General features: G+C 41.1%; 2 protein-coding genes across 7 annotated transcripts in view; both read right to left on the bottom strand.

Moving 5' to 3' along the window:
• LOC118533873 (zinc finger and SCAN domain-containing protein 30) overlaps positions 1–20,107 on the bottom strand; it is a 508,183-nt gene that overhangs the window by 37,112 nt on the left and 450,964 nt on the right. The window lies entirely within an intron of this gene.
• Positions 758–19,044, bottom strand: ZNF24 (zinc finger protein 24). Of its 4 annotated transcripts, none has more exons than XM_078060436.1 (4): positions 18,925–19,044; positions 16,288–16,790; positions 15,889–16,036; positions 758–2,288 (listed from the first exon to the last, which is right to left on the bottom strand). In XM_078060436.1, exons 2-4 carry the CDS (start codon positions 16,705–16,707, stop codon positions 2,281–2,283), a joined length of 576 nt encoding a protein of 191 aa, XP_077916562.1. In that variant the 5' UTR covers positions 16,708–16,790; positions 18,925–19,044; the 3' UTR covers positions 758–2,280. The 4 variants fall into 4 exon arrangements, with proteins under 4 accessions (XP_077916562.1, XP_035945252.1, XP_035945253.1 ...); XM_036089359.2 differs by lacking the exon at positions 758–2,288 and adding an exon at positions 7,895–13,382; XM_036089360.2 differs by lacking the exon at positions 758–2,288 and adding an exon at positions 7,895–13,382 and having other exon boundaries at positions 18,919–19,033.

Raw genomic sequence — 20,107 nt, 5'->3', positions numbered from 1 at the left:
CAAAAGTAACACTACTTACATAATTTTTAAAAGTCTGACAATATGGGGCGCCTGGGTGGCTCAGTCGTTAAGCGTCTGCCTTCGGCTCAGGTCATGATCCCAGGGTCCTGGGATCGAGCCCCGCATCAGGCTCCCTGCTCGGCGGGAGGCCTGTTTCTCCCTCTCCCACTCCCCCTGCTTGTGTTCCCTCTCTCGCTGTGTCTCTCTCTGTCAAATAAATAAATAAAATCTTAAAAAAAAAAAAAAAAAGTCTGACAATAACAAGTGTTGAGAAGGAACATGGTTGATCAGTAATTGTATTACATCAGTAATTATATTACATGTAAATGGACTATAAGACAAAAATTCTTGCATTTTTTAAAGTTTATATGGTACTTACTCGAGCAAGACACACTGTAACGGCAAGGATCCGGGGAATTTGAAATTAAAGTATGGAAAAAGATACTCCATTAAAACACTAACCAAAAGAAAGCTGTTAATAGCTGTACCAATATTAGACAAGAAGTAGACTTTAAAGCCAAAGGCTTACTAGAGATGAAAGGGGATACTTCTATTGATAAAAGAGTCAATTTACCAAGAAAATATAAATATCCTGAAGTGTATACATCTAATAATTTTGCTTCAAAGTATATAGAGCTGAAATCGACAAAACTAAAATGAGAAAGATAAATCTACAATCCTAGTAGAAGACTTTCACACAGCTCTCAGTAAACAAGCGGAAAAAAATGTTTAAGAATAGAGTACATGTGGACTTACAGGATATTTTAGCAAAATGACCTAATTGACATATAGGTAACAGTACAACCAACACTGGCAGAAAACTCCTTTTGGGTGTACAAAGAGCATTTACCAAAGCTGACTGTGTGCTGGTTTGTAAAGCAAGCGTCAACAAATCTCATCAGATTGAAATAATTTAGCGTAGTGCTGTCCAATAGAACTTAGTATGTTCTTGTCAGTATTGTTCAATACAGTAATCACACAGCTAATACAGTAGTCACTAGCCACATGTGGCTACTGAGCCCTTAAAATGTGGCTAATGTGACTGATGAACAATATTTTATTTAAATAGCCACATCTGGTTAGTGGCTACCACATTGGACAGCAAGACTTAGCATATGTTTTCAGACAACCGTAAAATTAGCTAGAAATCAGTAACACACACTAAAAAAAAAAAAAAAATTCCCAAATGTTTAGAAATTAAGACAATTTAAATCACCTGTAGGTAAAAGAAGCAAGCATAGTGGAAATTTGAGAGGTATTTTTGTCTGGATAACAGTGAAAATTATGGGAAAGAACTAAAGCCCTGATTAAAGAGAAATTTATAGCATTCAGTGCGTATATTAGGAAAGAAAGGGCTACAATTCACTGATTTAAATACCCACTGCAAGAAGTTAGAAAAGGAACAGTAAGTAAATGTAAAGAAAGAATGTAGAGAGAGGTTCATACAGTGGTGTTCTGGGTTCCTGTCGTAGCTTAAAGGGCAATTTTCACAATGTCCAGAATATTTGATGTCCTGCAAATGAAGGAAGAGGGTGTTGTCAAATTCCTTGCAGCAGGAACCCACGCAGGTGGTACCAAGTACATCTACAAAAGGAAAAGTGATGGCATCTTTATCATAAATTTGGAGAGAACCTAGGAGAAGCCTCTGTTGGCAGCTCATGCCATTGTTGCTGTTGAAACCCAACTGATGTCAGTATCATGACCTCCAGGAATACTGGGCCAGTGAGTTGTGCCGTACTTCGCTGCTGGCACTGGAGTCACCCCTTATTGCTGGCCACTTCGCTCCCGGAGCCTTCACTAACCAGATCCAGGCAGCCTTCCAGGAGCCGAGACTTCTGGCGGTTACCGATGCCGGGGCTGACCACCGGCCTGTCACAGGGGTGTCTCGTGTTGACCTGCCTACCACAGCAATGGTAGAGCAACTCACCTGCTGTGTGTGGACACAGCCATCGCGTGCAGCAAGGGAGCTCACTCACTGGGTCTGATGTGGATGCTGGCCCAAGGAGGTCTGCGCATGCGTGGCACCATTTCCCGTGAACAGCTAGAGGAGGTCATTGCCTGATCTCTGCTTCTACAGAGATCCTGAAGAGATGGCCGGGGAAGAGCAGGCCGCTGCTGAGAAGGTTGTGACCAAGGAGGAATTTCAGGGTGAAGGGACAGCTCCAGCTCCTGAGTTCACTGCTACTCAGCCTGGGGTTGCAGACTGCTCTGAAGCGTGCAGGTGCCCTCGGTGCCTATTCAGCAGATCCCTCCTGGAAACTGGTCTGCAGTTCCCACTGCTCAGGCCACTGAATGGATAGGAATGACTACTGAGTGGTTTTAAGCTGTTCTTCCACAGACACTTCAACAGAAAATGGAAATACAGTCGACAGACAATAAACGGTTTCTTTTAAAAAATGAAAGGAAAAAGAACGAAAGGAAAGAAATTGTAGAGCATGAATTAATGAAATAGAAAACAAACATTTCAGTTCAGCTTTTGAAAAGAATAAAATTGATAATGCCCTAGCAAAACTGATCAAGAAAAAAAAAGAGAGAAGGACCGTCTCTCAGTGTAAGGAGTACAAAAGTGGCCATCAATGCAGATCTACAGCCATTACAGATATAATATGAAGGATATGATTAATAATTTTATCAAAAATTTTGAAATTTTATCCCAAATTAACACAAGAAGAAATATGAAATCTAAATAATTTGGGGTCTATTAAGGAAATCTATCTGTAGTTTAAAATTTTTCCTATAAAGAATATTCCAGGCCAGATATCACAGTGGGGAATACTTCCAGATGTTAAAGGAAGAAATAAACCAATCTTACACAATCTCTTCAGGGTAATAGGAAAAGATGGTACATTACCCAACTAATTTTATGGAAGCTGTAGATTATGCTCCTTACAGGGGAAGATCTCATTCCTGGAACAAGGCCAGGAGGAGCCTGGCTTTCTCCAGGACTTTGGCACACCCATCTCGCCACATCTCCCTAGGATATCCTTTAGGCCTTTGATCACTCCAGCTGTCAGCTGAGCCTCCAGGGCATATTAAAAGGAATCTTTTTTCGGACAGACCAAATCCATCTACAATATCTACAATGCATATTTTATCACATTACACTTCTCTAGACAAAGCGTTTGTTATTTGTTTATAAACGTGGTCTGGGTTAGACATTTTCATTGGATTTTAGCCTACTTACTCAATGATATAGCTAATTGCATGGAACCAGTGGAATTCTAGACCATCAGTTGGTCCAGGGGGCCCATACGAAGTTCTATAGGAATGGGAACATTTCTTGCCTTTAAAAAAAAAAAAAAAAAAAAAAAAAGATTTTATTTATCTACTTGAGAGACAGAGAGAAAGAGCTAGAGAGCACAAACGGGGGGGAAGGGAGAGCGAGAAGCAGGCTCTCCGCAGAGCAGGGAGCCTGACGCAGTGCTCAATCCAAGGACCCTGGGATCATGACCTGAGCCACCCAGGCGCCCCACCTGTAAACCATTCTTTAGGGAAAAAAGTATCCATCTAAATTACGGGTCAGCAAAGTACCAGGAAGCCCAGGCTGCCACTTGTTTTTGTAAATAGTGTTTTAATGGAACCCAGCCATGCCCATTTGTTCGTGTGTTTCTACGGCTGCTTTCGGCTACAATGGCAGAGTTTCAGAGTTGCAGCAGAAACTGTAGGGCCTGCAAAGCTGAAGATAGTCATTATCTGGCCCTTTACAGAAAACAGTTGCTGACTCCTGACCTAAATGAGAATTTTCTTTATAACTTTTACTGATTTTTTTTTTGCTGATTATAAATATGCTGCTAGCTTATTGTAAAAAGAAAATAAATTGGTAATATGTAAAAGAATAAAGATAAAAATCACTGTCTCCAGAAGCCTATTTTGAGAACCTAGAATTTTGGTGTGTGCCATTCTACATATATATGTGTACTATTTTTCCAAAAACAATACTAGTAATGGTAAACTAAATTTTCCCCATTGTTATTAACATTTTACATGTCCATAAGCACAGCTCTACATCATCACATTAAATCATGGCCAGAGTGGATATTTATAATTGCTTTCTCAGTATTCCCTCCCACCCCACCCCCATCCCCACCCCAAGCTTTCTCAATAATAGCACCTACCCTGATTTTCCTTTAGTAATTCACCCTTACTGGGCCATTATGTTTTCTTTAACTTTGACTTCTGACATAATTTCACATGTATAGAAAATTGCAAGAATAGTACAAAGAATTCCCAGACACCCTTAATCCAGATTCCCCAAGTGTTGGCATTTTATTACAATTTCTTTATAATTTTCTATCTACCTGCTTTGTTTAACCAGATAGATCTGTATCTATCTATCTATCTATCTATCTATCTATCTATCTATCTATCTATTCTATCTATATGTAGGGTTTTTTTCTGAATAGTTTAAGAGTAAATGGCAGATGCAGTGCCCCTTTGACATTTAAATGGAGCAAAAAGGAACAGGATTTTAAGCCAAAGTGACGTGGTCTGACTTCCATGAGCTAGCTGCTGTGTTGAGAACTGAGCAGAGTACAGCAAGCAGGGAAGCAGGGAGGCTATTGGCCTGAGCAACTGGAAGGACAAAATTGCCACTTTCCAAGATAAAGGAGACTATGAAAAGAACAGGTGTGGGGAGAAATTAAAGGTTTGACGTTGGGGCATGTTCGTTTTAAGGTGCCTAATTAGTCATTGTTCCAAACCCAGTTTACAAGCCGCTTCCTATTTGCAGGGTGGGTGTTCCCGCTAACCCTCTAAGACGCTTGAAATTGTACCACAGCTGTCGATGCTCTACTCATTTTTTCTCAGTGTTTTCTTTTCCTCTGCTTTTCATTTTGCAGAGTTTCTATTACTATGTCTTATATACTATAATTTTTTTTCTTCCTTTCTTCTATTACACTTTAACTACAATTAATCCCATCTGTGTGTTTTTTGTTGTTTTTGTTTTTGTTTTAAATCTCAGACATTGTAGTTTTTGTCTCTAGAAGTTTAGTTTGGTTGCTTTTTGTAACTTTCATGTCTCCACCAAACATGCCGTGTTTCCAGTAGCTTCTTGATCATATGGAATGTAGTTATAATTATCTTTATGGGCTTGTCTATTAATTCTTTGTCATTTCTGGGCCAATTTAGTTGAGTGGTTTTTCTTATTATGGGTTGTATTTTCCTGCTTCTTTGCATGATTTATAGTTTTTTTTTTTTAAAGATTTTATTTATTTGACAGAGATAGACACAGCTAGAGAGGGAACACAAGCAGGGGGAGTGGGAGAAGGAGAAGCAGGCTTCCTGCTGAGCAGGGAGCCCAGTGCGGGGCTCCATCCCAGGACCCTGGGATCATGACCTGAGCCGAAGGCAGACACTTAACGACCGAACCACCCAGGCGCCCCACATGATTTTATAATTTTTTAAAATATTTTATTTATTCATTTGAGACACACAGATACAGAGAGAGAGAGAGCATGAACAGTGGGAGAGGCAGAGGGAGAGGGAGAAGTAGACTCCCCGCTGAGCCAGGAGCCCGATGTGGGGCTTGATCCCAGGACCCTGGGATCATGACCTGAGCCGAAGGCAGACGCTTAACCATCTGAGCCACCCAGGCGCCCCATGATTTATAGTTTTTGATTGGATGCCAGACATTATGCATTGTGCCTTAGCAGGTGCTAGATATTTTTTATATATTCTTGAGTTTTGTTATGGGATGTATTTAAATTATTTGGATACAGTTTTATCCTCTCAGGTCTTGCTCTTAAGTGTCTTTTAGGGAATATGAGTCTAGGGTACATTTTTCTCCACTAAGGAGGCAGGACCCTTCCTATTATCCAAACCCAGAGTTTCTCAGCCTCAGCAAGGTTGATATTTAGGGCTGGGTAATTTGTTATGCATTGTAGGATGTTTAGCAGCATCTCTGGCCTCTACCGACTAGATGCCAGTAGAACCATCTTCTCCGGTGTAACAACCCAAGAAAAGGTCTCCAGATGTTGCCAAATGTCAGGGAGGGGGGAGGGCAGTAGTGGTAGGCAAAATTGCACTTGAGAACCAATGTTCTGACGCCCTGTGAATTATGAGGTTTTCTACTCAGATACCCTTGGTGAGCTCCAGTGATTTCTCTCTCTAATCCTTTTGGATCATTCTTTCCCCGCCTCAGGTAGTTTCCCTATACACAGGTGCTCATCAGTACTGGACTCGAGGGGGGCCCTTTGCAGATCTCCAGTGTTCTCTGTCTAGTTCTCTATCTGGTACATTGCCCTGCAAAAGCTAGCCACCGTGGCCTCCGAGGACCCCTGGCTCCATCTTCTCAATTCAGGGAGCCTGCCAGGCTCTGCTTGAGTTCTTCTTTCCTGTGCTGTGTGCTAGAAACTCTCTCCAGGTAGTAAACTGAGACCACTCAAATTTGCTTCACTTGTTTCCCATCTCTCAGGAATCCCATCTCTCTGATCCTTTGCTGTATGTATTTTGCAACGTTTGTTCAGGCAGGTTAGATCTGGTCATCTTGGCCCAATGGATTTTGTGTGTTCATGATTTAAAAACAAAACAAATTTCCATCATAATCAGAAAAATCCAGGAGAGGAAAATTGATAATGCAAGATGGAGAGTGTTGGGAACATGCCTTTGAGTAAGTGTGAGAGGACAGGTTAGGGCCAGTGGAGGATTCAGGCAGAACAGATGATCCAAAGTTAAGAGGGAAGAAGGCATTAGCACACCAAGATATGGACACTTTACTCTTTTCTAACTTTTTTTTCCCCAGTTGTAAATATCAGTGTAATAGGTATAGACGGGGATAGGGATGGAGAGAACATTTATATAGGTGGATAGAGAAAATTAAAATGTTAATGGGATGTTACTAGGATTGTGAACTTATGGGTCACTTTTTGGGTGATTTTTATTTCTAAACTCTATTATTACTTCATAAAGAAAACAGGCAAAGAAACATTTTTAAGAATTTACATAGGGAGCTGGACACTTTGTTCTATTCTCAGCACCTAGTCATGCTACTTCTTTGCCCAAAAATGGTTTCCCCTCTCATTCAAAGTGTAAGTCATAGTCCTAACAATGGCTAACCAGGTCTTCCACGATCTGGCCCCACCCTCCCCCCTTACCCCATTTATTCCCTGGCTTCACCCACTACTTTACCTCATGTTTATTCTGCTTCAGTGACTCTGCCTTCTGTTTCTTGAACAAATCATTGCTCCCACATCAAGCTATTTGCACTTGCTATTCCCATGCATGGAATGTCTTTCCTCCAGTTTCATGGCTTGCTTTCTTATACTTATTCCCATCTTTCCTCAAATTCCACATTTTTTCCAATTTATTTTCTCCTTACCACTCATATGACATACAATATGCTTTTCCTTTCTCTGCTGCCGTGTGTAGTTTCCACACACAAAAGCCACAGACGTAAACTCTAATAAAGTTTTGAACATTAGCAACTTCAAATCCACGGGTCTGATAATAAAATTAGGGCCCCAGAGAACCATGTTTGGGGAGGGGCTTCAAGGGTCACATACAGGGGGTTCTTGAGGGGAATGCTCCAAGAGTAATGTTTGGAGGTGGGTACAGCATAGACTTGGCAGTGTAATCCCCAGTCTTGAGCTCTAGATTAATGAATCTGTATGAAGGATGGAAGAGAAACGCCAGGCACGATTGTGCAAAAAGCTTTTCATCCACAGATGTTCCCAACACCAATGTTTAGTTATTGTTGGAATGTAAAATGTTATGTGTGTGGTGCAGAGTGGAGTAACAAATGGCAGAAGTTGACAGAGGCCAAGTCATGGAAGGCCATGCTAATTTTATTAACCTATAGTGCATAAAGTGTTAATTCTAGAGTTTAGAATTACAAAGCTTTTCTACAAATAAGAAAATACAAAGAACCTATATTAATCAGGACAGAAACCCAATTCAGTTATTTTAAACAAGAAAGGGACTTTATTGGCTCACAAAACTTTAAAGTTCGGAGGTAGGGCAGGCTTTAGGCACAGCTGGATCTAGGGCCTCCAGAAAAATGACATCAGAACTGAGTTCTCATTCCTTTCTGCTAGCCTCTGAGTTTCTCCTCAGACTCTCTCCACATGATGTAAATTCAGGCTTACACAGTCCTTAGTTCGTGGGATCTCTGTACAGCCTTCTTTCCAATAGTTCCAGCAGAAGTTCTGTCGAGAGCTCTCTTTAGCCTGGCTCGAGTCACATGCCCATTCTTTAATCACTGTGGCTAAGAAGCTGCAGGACTCAGGAAGGCCAGACCTGGTCACCTACTCATCTAAGCCACAGGGAATGGGTTCCCCACAATAAATAAGGATTCTGTTACCAGAGGATGGGGAAAGAGATGCTGAACAACAACAAAAAAAACACCCAACAACATAGATCCACACATAACCCAACAGAAAAGCTATTATAGGTAAAGGACATGAACAAACAATCCATGATAAAAGTCGCCAATAAACATATGAAAATAACCTCAACCTCACCATCAATCAGGGAAATACAAGATGATTTTTTTTCTTTATTGCCCATCAGATAAAAATTAACAAGCGTAGGTAAGGCTATGTGGGGAAATGAGCATTTTCCATACATAGGGTAAAAACAGTTATGAAGACCTTTGGGAAGGCTAAGATGGGTCTATCAGAAAGCACATCCTTGGACCCAACCATCCACCTCATACAACTCCATCCTAAAGAAATTCACACGTTTACAGAAATACATGAAAAAGATGTTTACTTTGGCAGTGTAATAGCAAGAGAAAAAATAAGGGAAAAGTTGAATAATGGGATTTTCATAGTAGTGCATCCTAATCAACCATTAAAGAAATTTAAAGACCACAGGATTTTTGAGACTAAAGGAAAAAAAAAAAAGCAAGCTGAACAATACACATCTATGATCTTATTTATGTAAAAATAGCATTTATTTAGTGTATGTATATTCATATGGAAATGTACGGAAAGGCAACTCAATGGATGGATGTCAAACTGCGGACAGTGGAATGTGACAAGTGCTGGAGAAAAGGGTCTCTTTGCTCTTATACTTGTGTATCATTTAAGTTTTGTGTAACGAGATGGTAGTCATTTATACTTTCATAATTAAATGCAAATGGCCAATAAACATAAAAAAGATGTTCCTTCTTATTAATAAAAAGAAAGACATGTTTTGCCTACCAGATTGGTAAAAATATTTCAGGATTCAGGGTTGGTGGGGGTGGAGGCAATCAGGCACTCTACTGATGGGAGTTGTAAATCGGTACCATCTTTTTGGTGATAGTTCTCAAAATGTTAAATGTGCACATTCTCTGACCCGATAAATCTATTTCTTGCTATTTATCCTACAGAAATATCCACACAGGCAGCAAAATAGATGGGTAAGAATGGTAACAATACCTTTATCTATAATAAGAAATTGGAAAGAACTTTTCCGTCAATAAGGGGTTAAATAAATTACAGTATATTCATGCAATGGAGTAGTGAGCAGCTATAAAGAACAGTGTCTTCCTCAAGGCGAGGGGGAGGGGAGGCAAGTTTCAGCGCAGTACACGGAAAATGGGGATATGTACCTACCTCATATGGTTGCTGTGAGGATTAAGAGTTAATCCACGGTAAAGCACTTCCAACACTGCCCGTGTGCAGCAACCACAGTGTCAACTATTAACACACTTTGCTTAAATATGTATATGCCTAAGTCTGGAAAAATAGCAAACCAAGTAATTATTACTTCTAAGTAATAGTGTGAAAAGGAATGTTCTTTTGCCATTTAACATTTCTGTATTGTAGAAAATTCAAATGAACGGGTTTAATAAGTTTTTAAATTTGTTAACCAGAAAAAGCATAAAATTTATCAATCAAGGTTTAACAGCCATCACTCACTGCACTGTGAAAAAATAGATATCCCTGTTAAGTTCCAGAACTAGATTTGAGTTTTAGCTCTAATTGGCCACATGCAAGTCACACAATCTCGGAATCGTTCTTTCCTTGCCTACAAATCTAAGTGAGATAGGTAGAGTGACTAATCCAATGCCTGGCGTGCAGATTATGTCAATACATACACCCCTCCCTTCAATTTACATAAATGTGATCCACATATTGCTAAATTAAATTTTGGGAGTTTAACCTCCAAGAAAACCAGAAGAAAATTCAGCAGTAAGGAGCAAATGCTCAGTAGCTATCGGGCAGTCATCAGCAGTCTGCATGCCAGTAACAATGACTGCTCTTTTACTAACCAAACAGATGGCACTGCTTGGCAACTGACAGATCAGCACCTCATCAGAGGCCGCGCAGCCCCCAAAATTGCTAACTACGATGATCTGTGTGGGTATCAATTAACATCTGGATGAAATAATAAATCACTGAAGAGTTATTTTAAATCAGTTTGTCTAGTGGGGACTTAGCCTACCCAGAGATGGTGAGTACACAGACTGCCATTTCTTTTCCCATGTACCCTAATCCAGTCTTTTTGGGTCCAGCCCATTTTCCCCACAGAGCCTTGCCTTGGCCTCAGAATCCTTTCTAAACAATGCACAGGTATCAGAGCTGACAAGACAAACTCACATTTGCCAAGTCTACCATCACTTTCTCTAAGCTCTGACATTATACCAAACATCTTTGGCATTTGTGACAACTGTACCACAGGGAAGCTTCTTTGTATACAGGAAAGATACAAGATCTAAAAAAGAGAGTGAAATTCTAGCAACTGAGAGGTGCCTCCCTTCTTACCTACTCTGATACAAGAATTCTGTCATCTCAGCAGAAGAATTAAAAATATGCCACCTCAAAACCTACTTGGAAAGAAGCCAGTTATAAATAAATAAATCAACTCAAGATCGTTTTATCTTAGAGCGGAGGAGTTTATAGCTTTATTGGACATTGACTTGTTTCCTCTCAGCCACAAAGAGAAAAAGACCCAAACAAAAGTCCCTACATTTTCTTGTATAACTTAAAATACATTATATCATTACTACATATTTATACTTCAATAAATCTTAATCTATAAAGCACATTTCTTATAATTAATTGTTATCAGAAAAATCTATAAACAAGCTCCATTCTGCCTCACTTTTCCACCAGCTGGCCTTGCATTTATTACTATGCTTTTTAACAGGCTCATGCAAATCTCACCTTCCATTTTTAAATTTGATCCAAGCACCAGATGTAACCAAAATCTCTGGAACTATGAAATCTTTTTATTCACATGGGTCATTTTCCACACAATTAATGCCCACTATAAAAAAGCCTTTTCCGTATTCTCTATTTTAACTTCCAGAGTTTTCCACTAAACAGTAAAACCACAGTACTTGGGATTCTCAGCCAAGGAGTATATAATCCTACTACTACAATGTATTACTTTTATACATTTTTAAAAATGTGTTAAGACTTAAAATTTAAAAAAAAAATAGTTCAATCAATTCTGATAGTTAATAAACTAGTTGTTAATAGCCTATTGTTTATTTTTAAATAGAACAATCCATTCAACTTAACATGTAAGTACAACCTCGATGCTACTAGAGATTGATTAGTTTTTTTAAAAGACCCACAAACCTCCAAACTGTGATAAGAGTATCTTGGACTCACCTCTGAAGATTGCTGGAGAGCTGGCTAGCTCTTTGAGCTGAGTCTTCCTTTCCCCCAAACACAACACCCTGGTAAGAGAACTATGGCTCTGGGAATCTCAGAGGTGACCTCCCCCAGGACTGCTCAAACAGAGGGAAGAAGCTAACTCACATGAAACAGCTTTAGACCAAATCCCCAATGATTTACAGTGGAAGAAATAGCTACCTACCTACGGTAGGGTTACAGTACCTAGCACAGTGCCTTGTCGGTAGAAAATGTTTAATAATAAATGCATGGCTGTTTTGTTAGCCTGGTGTGCAACCCTTTTGTACCAAAAGAATAAAACAGCAAACCTGATACTTGTTGCCCACCTGTCATGGATTTTTATGTCCTTAACAAAAAGAAAGGCAAAATAATAAATTAGATCTTCAAGTCTCTTTTTGTTTTCTAAAAGCCAAGACAGCCCATTACCCTCATGTTTACATTTGCCCTTCAACACTGCCATTCACTACAAATTCTTCCCTAGCGTTAGAACGTTTACTCTCATAGTTTTAGAAGTGTTTCTTGTTCACACTGTCCATTTTCTACTGGTAACACAGAACAGTAATCTCATTAGCGGGATGCCTTCAAATTAGACAGGATAAGCGGTGTTTTGAGCTTCCCTGCAGGCAGATAATTACACTGAGATAAATTCTTGATATACTTCAATTCTTGGATCAAAGTATTTGTTTATCTTGCCCAATCTAGATGTCCCATTCACTTTTTGATGTTTTATCACCATCACTTATCTGAGTTTTAAGGCTCATTTTACTTTGAGGCTTTTGGTCATCCTTTATCTTCTATTTTCTGAAACGCATATTCAAAATAGGTAAAAGGAAGCAGAAGGGTAAATTTTTTAAAAAATGGTTTCAGTTTTCAAATTTTATAATTCTTATGTAGCCTTTTAATGTAGAAGGGAATGTATCCTTGCAAAGAACATTTTAATGATCAACACAGAAATAATGTCTGTCTAAAAAGGAAACTTTTAAGGGACAAAGAATCAGGTAGTTCATTATTTGGAAAAATAATAAGAATATAAACATCACATGGAAGATTTAGGAATTAACACCTGAATTAAGTTTAAAATTTCAGTTTCTAGGCAGGTATGACATTGTTTCTTTCAAGATAAAGTAATAGTGGGTGAAGATTTTCTACATTTCCCAGTGGATTTTCTTAACAGTCTATATAGGGAAATAAAACTATTATGTATCATTTCATGTTTTTAATTTTGTCTTCATTTCTGAAGAAAAAGACCTGAGTGCTGATTTTTTTTTGTAATTTCTTAAACTTTCACAACATTCAGAAGTTTCTCTGCATTGTGTCTTCGCTGATGTCTAAAAAGATTTGAGCTCTGACTATAAGATTTCCCACACTGAACGCATTCATAAGGTTTCTCCCCAGTATGGATTCTCTGATGATTAATGAGCCCAGAATTCTGGCTAAAGGCTTTTCCACATTCAAGACATTTGTAAGGTTTTTCTCCAGTATGGACTCTCTGATGTTGCACAAGGATAGAACTTCTGCTGAATGCTTTCCCACATTCAACACATCCATAGGGTTTCTCCCCACTGTGGATTCTTTGATGAAGAATGAGGGCTGAGCCCTGACTGAAGTGTTTTCCACATTCATCACATATATGTTGTTTCTTTCGAGAGGGATTTCTCTTTCTTTCAAATCTGCCCTTGGGGAAACAGGCTTCTCCGTACTTAAAAATTTGAGGAACACCTATATTGAGAGTGCCAGGAACTTCATGAGATTCTACTGCTGAAGGAATCTCCTGCTTTGGAGCTAGTGCTCCATTTTCAGTCCTACCATCATCGTCTGAAATAAAGAAAAAATGTAAATATCACTCGTTTCCTATTCTGGAAGGAAAGAGACCTGAAGAAAAATTTAGTAAAAGTGAACTAAAAGTAAACAGCTTGCATACATGTACAAACAGCACTCTGAAAAACGGTGTTAAGGTTGCCTACTCCAAAAAAGAAAAAACTGAAATGACTGATTATGAGGCTAAGGGAGGTAATGGCATGCTAACATAATGAGGAATTAAAAGGTTATATCTGAATAAAAGTGGTAACATAAGCAAGTGGGCTATACAATACTAGTCAGAAAACAAAGGGCAGAATGATGGCAGAGTCTAAGACTGTTAGACAAAGTGATGCAAGCTAGGTCTGGCTGAAACTTCTTAAGAAATATAAAAGTGGCCATTAGGAAATCATTATAATATTCTTTTGCTCTGAGAAAGAAAGAAATCACATCAAAATATAATGGTGTAAATAACAAGCAGTCTGTCAGAAAAATGACTATTTCTGAAATGAGCAAGAGCAGGCAGATCACGGCCAACACTACATTAAAAGCAGAACCCGGAAGATGTCCTAATAAGAAACTGAAGATAGGGGTGCCTGGGTGGCTCAGTCGTTAAGCGTCTGCCTTCGGCTCAGGTCATGGTCCCAGGGTCCTGGGATTGAGCCCCACATTGGGCTCCCTGCTCAGCAGGAAGTCTGCTTCTCCCTCCCCCACGCCCCCTGCTTGTGTTCCCTCTCTCGCTGTGTCTCTCTCTGTCAAATAAATAAATAAAATCTTAAAAAAAAAAGAAAATGAAGATAAACTGAGGGTATTCTCTGTTAACTCAGGACATGACACATATATTCAACAGGCTCTTGGTAAATGAAAAGTTTTCCTGTATATGAAGGTTGCACTACTAGGTATTTGCCATGGTACTTAGAGGAGTTATTATTTCTAAGCCTCAGTTAAATGAGTCCAGTGAAACAAAAGCCTGAATTAATTACCAACATGAGGTACATTACCCACCTGCAGGAAGCAGTATGAACAAGTCTCACTAAGACTTTCCTGAAACTTCAAGCCTTGAAGAGCACAGTTACTAGAGGGTGAGCAGCAGCAATTAGAAAAGTGGTAAACAGTGGGCAAGTCTATAATGATTACCAAAGGGATAAAGTCAAGAGAGAAGACTAACAACAAGAGACTGAAGGGTGCAGGGGATCAGTGAGGCCTGGAGACATGAACAAAAGAGAAGCAAGTGTTAAAGTTATGTGGGGACAAACGGCACAGAAAGAAAGAAGTTCCCCAGTGTGGTAAAGACTTGACCCCTGAAATAAGGCTATTTACAAATAAGGGAAAATTATTCTAAAATTCAGGGAGGTGAGAAATCTTCTACCCAAGAAAACGTCACCTCCAATGACCAAGGATAGTGGTTCTCGAACTTCATTTCAGAGAATGTCCCATGAAACACGTAAAACTACAGGCTCTCAGAAGACCTCAGCCCCACCCCACCAGTTCTGGTTCCCTACACTGTCCCCTCAAATGGGAAGAAAACCTGAGGAGACCCCATCTGTGGCACATACCAGCATTATCTACAATTACCTCAAGGAAAGATTCCCAAAGCAGTCTCGAACAAATATGAACAAGAACCCAGCAGGTTGAGGAATATACTGGCTTGTATCAAAGTATACTAAGTATATGGTGTCAACTGCCAATATACTGGGAAAGACTAGTTTAAACGACTTACTATAATCGTGAGCTTTTTATTTTTCTGTACTTAAAGCATATTTTAGCTACAGGACCTATTTCTGTGTAAATACTTGGAAAATGTGAAGAGTTTTATGCAAATATCATTTCTACAAAAGACACTTCTTAGCAAAAAAAGACTTTAGGTTGAAGAAAAAACAAAAATAACCAAAAATTTAGAAAGACTTCAGTGCTCAGCAACAAAAAGAATGAATCTGAAGAGGCTTCAGGTAAGCTTATTGTGCCAAGAGGATTAGGCAGGAGACTGAAAGGATATGAAACAGATGACAGAGAATACTGCATGCAAAATAAGGGACCTAGGGGCAACTGGGTGGCTCAGTTGGTTAAGTGTCTGCCTTGGGCTCATGTCATGATCCCAGAGTCCTGGAATCAAGCCCTGCAACTGACTCACTGCTCAGTAGGGAGCCTCCTTCTCCCTCTCCTCCCCGCTGTCGTGCTCTAATAAATAAATAAAATCTTAAATTAAAAAAATAATAATAATAAGGGACCTAATCGACAAGCGGGTGCTGGCTCAAAATAAGTCAAATGCCAGTCTGAAATGGGCAGGTCTTCAAGAGGTAAAGGGAAGAAAAGGCTAATGATGTTAATATCTAAGAATAAAAGACCTGAGGTCTGCAAACCAACTGTTACAAGAAAAGAATCAAGATCCTACAGTGTGTCTATGTCTACAAAATCAGGTTAAGGTGATTATTCCCTACCCCCTAGTGGGAACAAGCAAGGAGTTCTGGACAAATGGCCCATACTCTCTTTCACCCTCTAGCCCACTTGGAGTTTTGGTCCTCACCACAGTGCCTTAGGGAATGGAGCTCCCAGGATGCCCACTTGAGCTGGTTCTCCACAGCATCAAGCTCAGAATTTGGTAATCCCTGAGCTTCTTCTTGAGAAACTATCTCCTCTACCAGAACTTCCCGTTTTCGTCGACGGAGAGAAACCTGGAAAAAAATGGAGTTTGATTCAGGTGAGAAGAAATTTGGTAAGATTCAGAACTAAAAACACACAAGAGAAACCGTAACAACACACATACTGCAAGGGCCTGTATGACGAAGCATAGCTAGAGGGGAACAGTGGGGGGAGGGGCGGGGATAAACATAATTCTAATTTAGTTGAGCAGAATTAACTCAGCAGCTTTGCCTACTGCTATGCCAGTGCTTCTGACCCAGGAGAGTGACACGAGCGGACTCACCGGCTGTCCAGGATCATCGAGCTCACTCTCTAAATCCTCCAGCACTGTCACTGCCTCCTCTCCATTCTCTGGATGATGCTCTCGAACCCAAGTCTGCAATTCCTTGGGTAGGATGGCAACAAACTGCTCCAGCACTACCAGCTCCAAAATTTGTTCTTTTGTGTGTGTCTCTGGCCTGAGCCATAGACGGCAAAGTTCTCGAAGCTGACTCACAGCTTCACGGGGCCCAGGTGAATCCTGGTATCCAAACTGCCTGAATCGCTGTCGGAAAACCTCTGGATCAGGAAGATGGTTCCAAGGGATGCTTGATCCCTCTTCACCATCAGGATCCTCCTCCAACTTCACTCTCAGAATTTTTTCCTCTTCATCTGGAGTTGGGATTATTAGTATTGAATCTTCTTCCACGGACTGTGCAGACATCCTGATTTATAATACTTCAAGAAAAGTCAATCAAGGCAGGATACAGGCCTCAGGGAAATACTCTGTTTTCTTCACAGGCACTCCTGAGGGACAAGAAATTAAAACAAACAAACATAAGTAACCAAATATCCTAAGAATTTGAATATATACTGATAAAGGAAGTAAAAGATACTTGTTTTTTTACCGGATTAAAAATTCCAATCAATAACCTACAGCAGAAGTTGGCAAACTACAGCTCACAGCCAAATCTGGCTTGCTGCCCATTTCTGTACAATGCTGTACTAAGAATAGTTTTCACTTTTACATGGTTGCAAAAATCACAAGAATACTTCATGACATGTGAAAATGGTAAGAATTTAAAAATGTCTGAGTCCATAAATAATTTTATTTGTTCACGGTTCATGCTACAATGGCAGAGTTGAGTCGTTTCAACAGACACAATATGATCTGAAAAACCTAATATTTACTATCTGGCCCTTTGGAAAAAAAGCTGGCCAATATATGACCTACTAGGTCAACAAATCTTATTTCAATAATTAAAAGAGTCCAAATAAGAACCTGTCTAACTCAATGTTTTCTAAATGCATTTGACCCTGGAACACATTATTTGCAACTCAGGACTGCTGGTCCTTGACCCACGTAGGTCTTAAAAGTAGGGACTGCTTTTCTGTTATCTGTTTAAAAATTTTTTAACAAAATGCTTTTTAGGAGTTATGTTTTTTAGGAGTTAAGAACGATCTTTTAAATGTTTAAGAACTCCCTGGACTTGGGGCACCTGGGTGGCTCAGTCGTTAAGCGTCTGCCTTTGGCTCAGGTCATGATCCCAGGGTCCTGGGATCCAGCTCCACATTGGGCTCTCTGCTCAGCAGGAAGCCTGCTTCTCCCTCCCCCACTCCTCCTGCTTGTGTCCCTCTCTCCCACGGTCCTCTCTGTGAAATAAATAAATAAAATCTTAAAAAAAAAAAAAAAAAGAACTGCCTGGACTTAAAATATATGTGAAAAAATATCCACTTGCTCAGTAACAGATTAATACTGAAAAAAACCTAACCACTAGGTGCCATGCAATGCAAACACTATTCAGTCACCCACTACACCATAACTGCATTTAAATCTATAATGACCGGCATTAATCACGGCAAATTCAATGAAGAAAAGGCACTAGCATAACACCTTAACTTCTTGCAGAGGCCCAGAGTCATCATCTCACACTGGATGACTCACAGTTTTCCCAGCTTCTACCTTCAGGGAAACTTTGTGCTATTTCTGATCCTTTCCTTGTATTTGCACAGTCATGCCCATGCCATTGTTTACAACACATACTAGGAATGAGCCATGCAGCTATACAGTGTATCTATTTAGGGACCAGAATCTGAAAACCAAAGATTTCACACAACTTCCTGAAACCCTAACAAGACTAATTATCAGAAGACACCTTATCAGACAAGTAATGCAGACAGGTTTAATTACTCTGGAGTGTGGCGACCTTTTAAATAGGGTTTAGCCAACAGATTCGTTAGTTCCTATTCCAGGACCCTACCTTATCAAAGGCTCAATCATTCTACAGAAAAGAAATCTTTCTTCCTTTTATGTTCTCTTACAGCAGCCTGCTCGTGGGCCGTCAAGCAGGTGCAAGGAGGGCAGGCCCGTGGTCGCTACAGCGTTTGGGCGGGGAGCCGCGTCCCAGGTGATCTCGTCTCACTCCCGCGGAGTTCCCCTGCAAGCCCCGCCCCGGCGTCCTCCACCCCCCTTCCCTGCACTCCCGCCGGCTGATTTCAGATGACCAAAGGCCACACTGCCCCAACAGCGTCGGGGCTACGGCACTTCCGCCCGCGTCCGGCGGAACTACAAGCCCCGGCAGCCCCTGCGCAAGGCCCGCCCTCTCCCACCTCCGCCCAAAACGAGTCCCAGAACCCTCCGCGAGACGCCAGGCCTCGAAATAGAACAAAACCGGCCGATGGGGGATGGGGAAAGACGAGGGTCGCGGAGGACACAGGAGATGGAGGACTCTCCGATAGTGCGGAAAGCCCGATCTGGCCTTCCTTCTACACCTATCCGCCCCCCAACTACTGGACGCGGAGACCGCGGCCTGTCCTCCGCGCCTCCCGGGAAGCCAAGGTCCCCGCCAGGCTTCTTCGCTGATTCCTGCCAAGAGGTCCGCAGCCTCTTAGCCCAGCGTCCCCCTCACGCCCTTCCCCCCATTCTCGCGCAAACCTCCACCTCAGGATCCGCAGCAGCTTCGCTGTCCAAAGCAGACGCAGAAACGCCGCTCACAAACCGTTTCCCAGAAGCCCCCGGCGCGGACTGCTTCCGGTCTGCGGGTCCCAGGAGGCGGGGAGAGGCGAAGCCCCGCGTTGCCATGGAGATGCACTCCGGGAGGGGGAGGGGCGGCACGACGACAATGACCGCTTTGAGGCTGCGCTTGGCCTCGCGCCACTCTGGATAGCCCAGAGTTCTGCGTTCCGCTTAAGAGACAGGGAAAAGAAAGAGAATTCTGCCATTAAGGTAGTCTCTACGGTTTCACAAGCCAACTGACAGGCATTATCTCATACGAAGCTCACGGTAACCCTCTGAAAGAAATAATAAAAGCGAGTATTTATGAGTGCTTACTGCATTGTACCAGCCACCCGTATTGTCATTTTCACAACAGGTCTATGATGGTAAGAACTTTTATTATTATCCCCATTTCTCAGCCGAGATAGATAACTGAGGCACAAGTAAATAACTTGCCTAGAGCTCATAGCTAGTAAGGGGGAGAAAAGATTTGAAACCAAAGCATGACTCCCACTTTTGGCTCCCACACATGTTACGCAGCTTTATTTTGACCAAATTATCTGTCAGGGAAACAAGATGAGACTCTTAAGAGCTTTGGCAGTGATCTCAGTGAATTCGCAAAGTGCATGGTCATCTTCTGACTTCAGAGTTGACATTTTATACCACAAAACAGCTGCTGAAGTTATCATTGGAAAAGTAAATCAGCCCACTTCATTCCCCTATTTAAAGGCCTTCAAAGGATCCCCACTGCCTTAAGTATGATGTAAAAACTCCTTACACTGGCCTGCAAAGCCCCCTGTGGTCTGTTCCCTGCCTCCCCACTCTGACCTCAGCTCTTAGGCTCAGTGTGACTCTGGATTCTTAGCCTCACTGGAAGTCTCTGCACCCTTCATAGCAGAGGAGAGTGATCTCATTTATTCATTTCCCTGTTCTGTGCTTTTTTTTTTTTTTTGTCTGTAAGTCCCATAAGGTCAAGGACCTTGTTTGTCTTGTACCCCACAGTATCCCCACCTAGTCCTAGGATGCTGACTGGTACATAGAGAACTCAATAAATATTTGTTGAGTAAATGAATGAATGGTGGGCTTGTCACACTGCCCCTTTTGCTAGGTCACATGTCAGGCATCAGAA

The sequence above is a fragment of the Halichoerus grypus genome, chromosome 13 (genome assembly GCF_964656455.1).
Source record: "Halichoerus grypus chromosome 13, mHalGry1.hap1.1, whole genome shotgun sequence".
NCBI lineage: Eukaryota > Metazoa > Chordata > Mammalia > Carnivora > Phocidae > Halichoerus > Halichoerus grypus.
The sequence above is the reverse complement of the archived record's forward strand: the minus strand, read 5'-3'. Positions and strand labels throughout refer to the sequence as shown.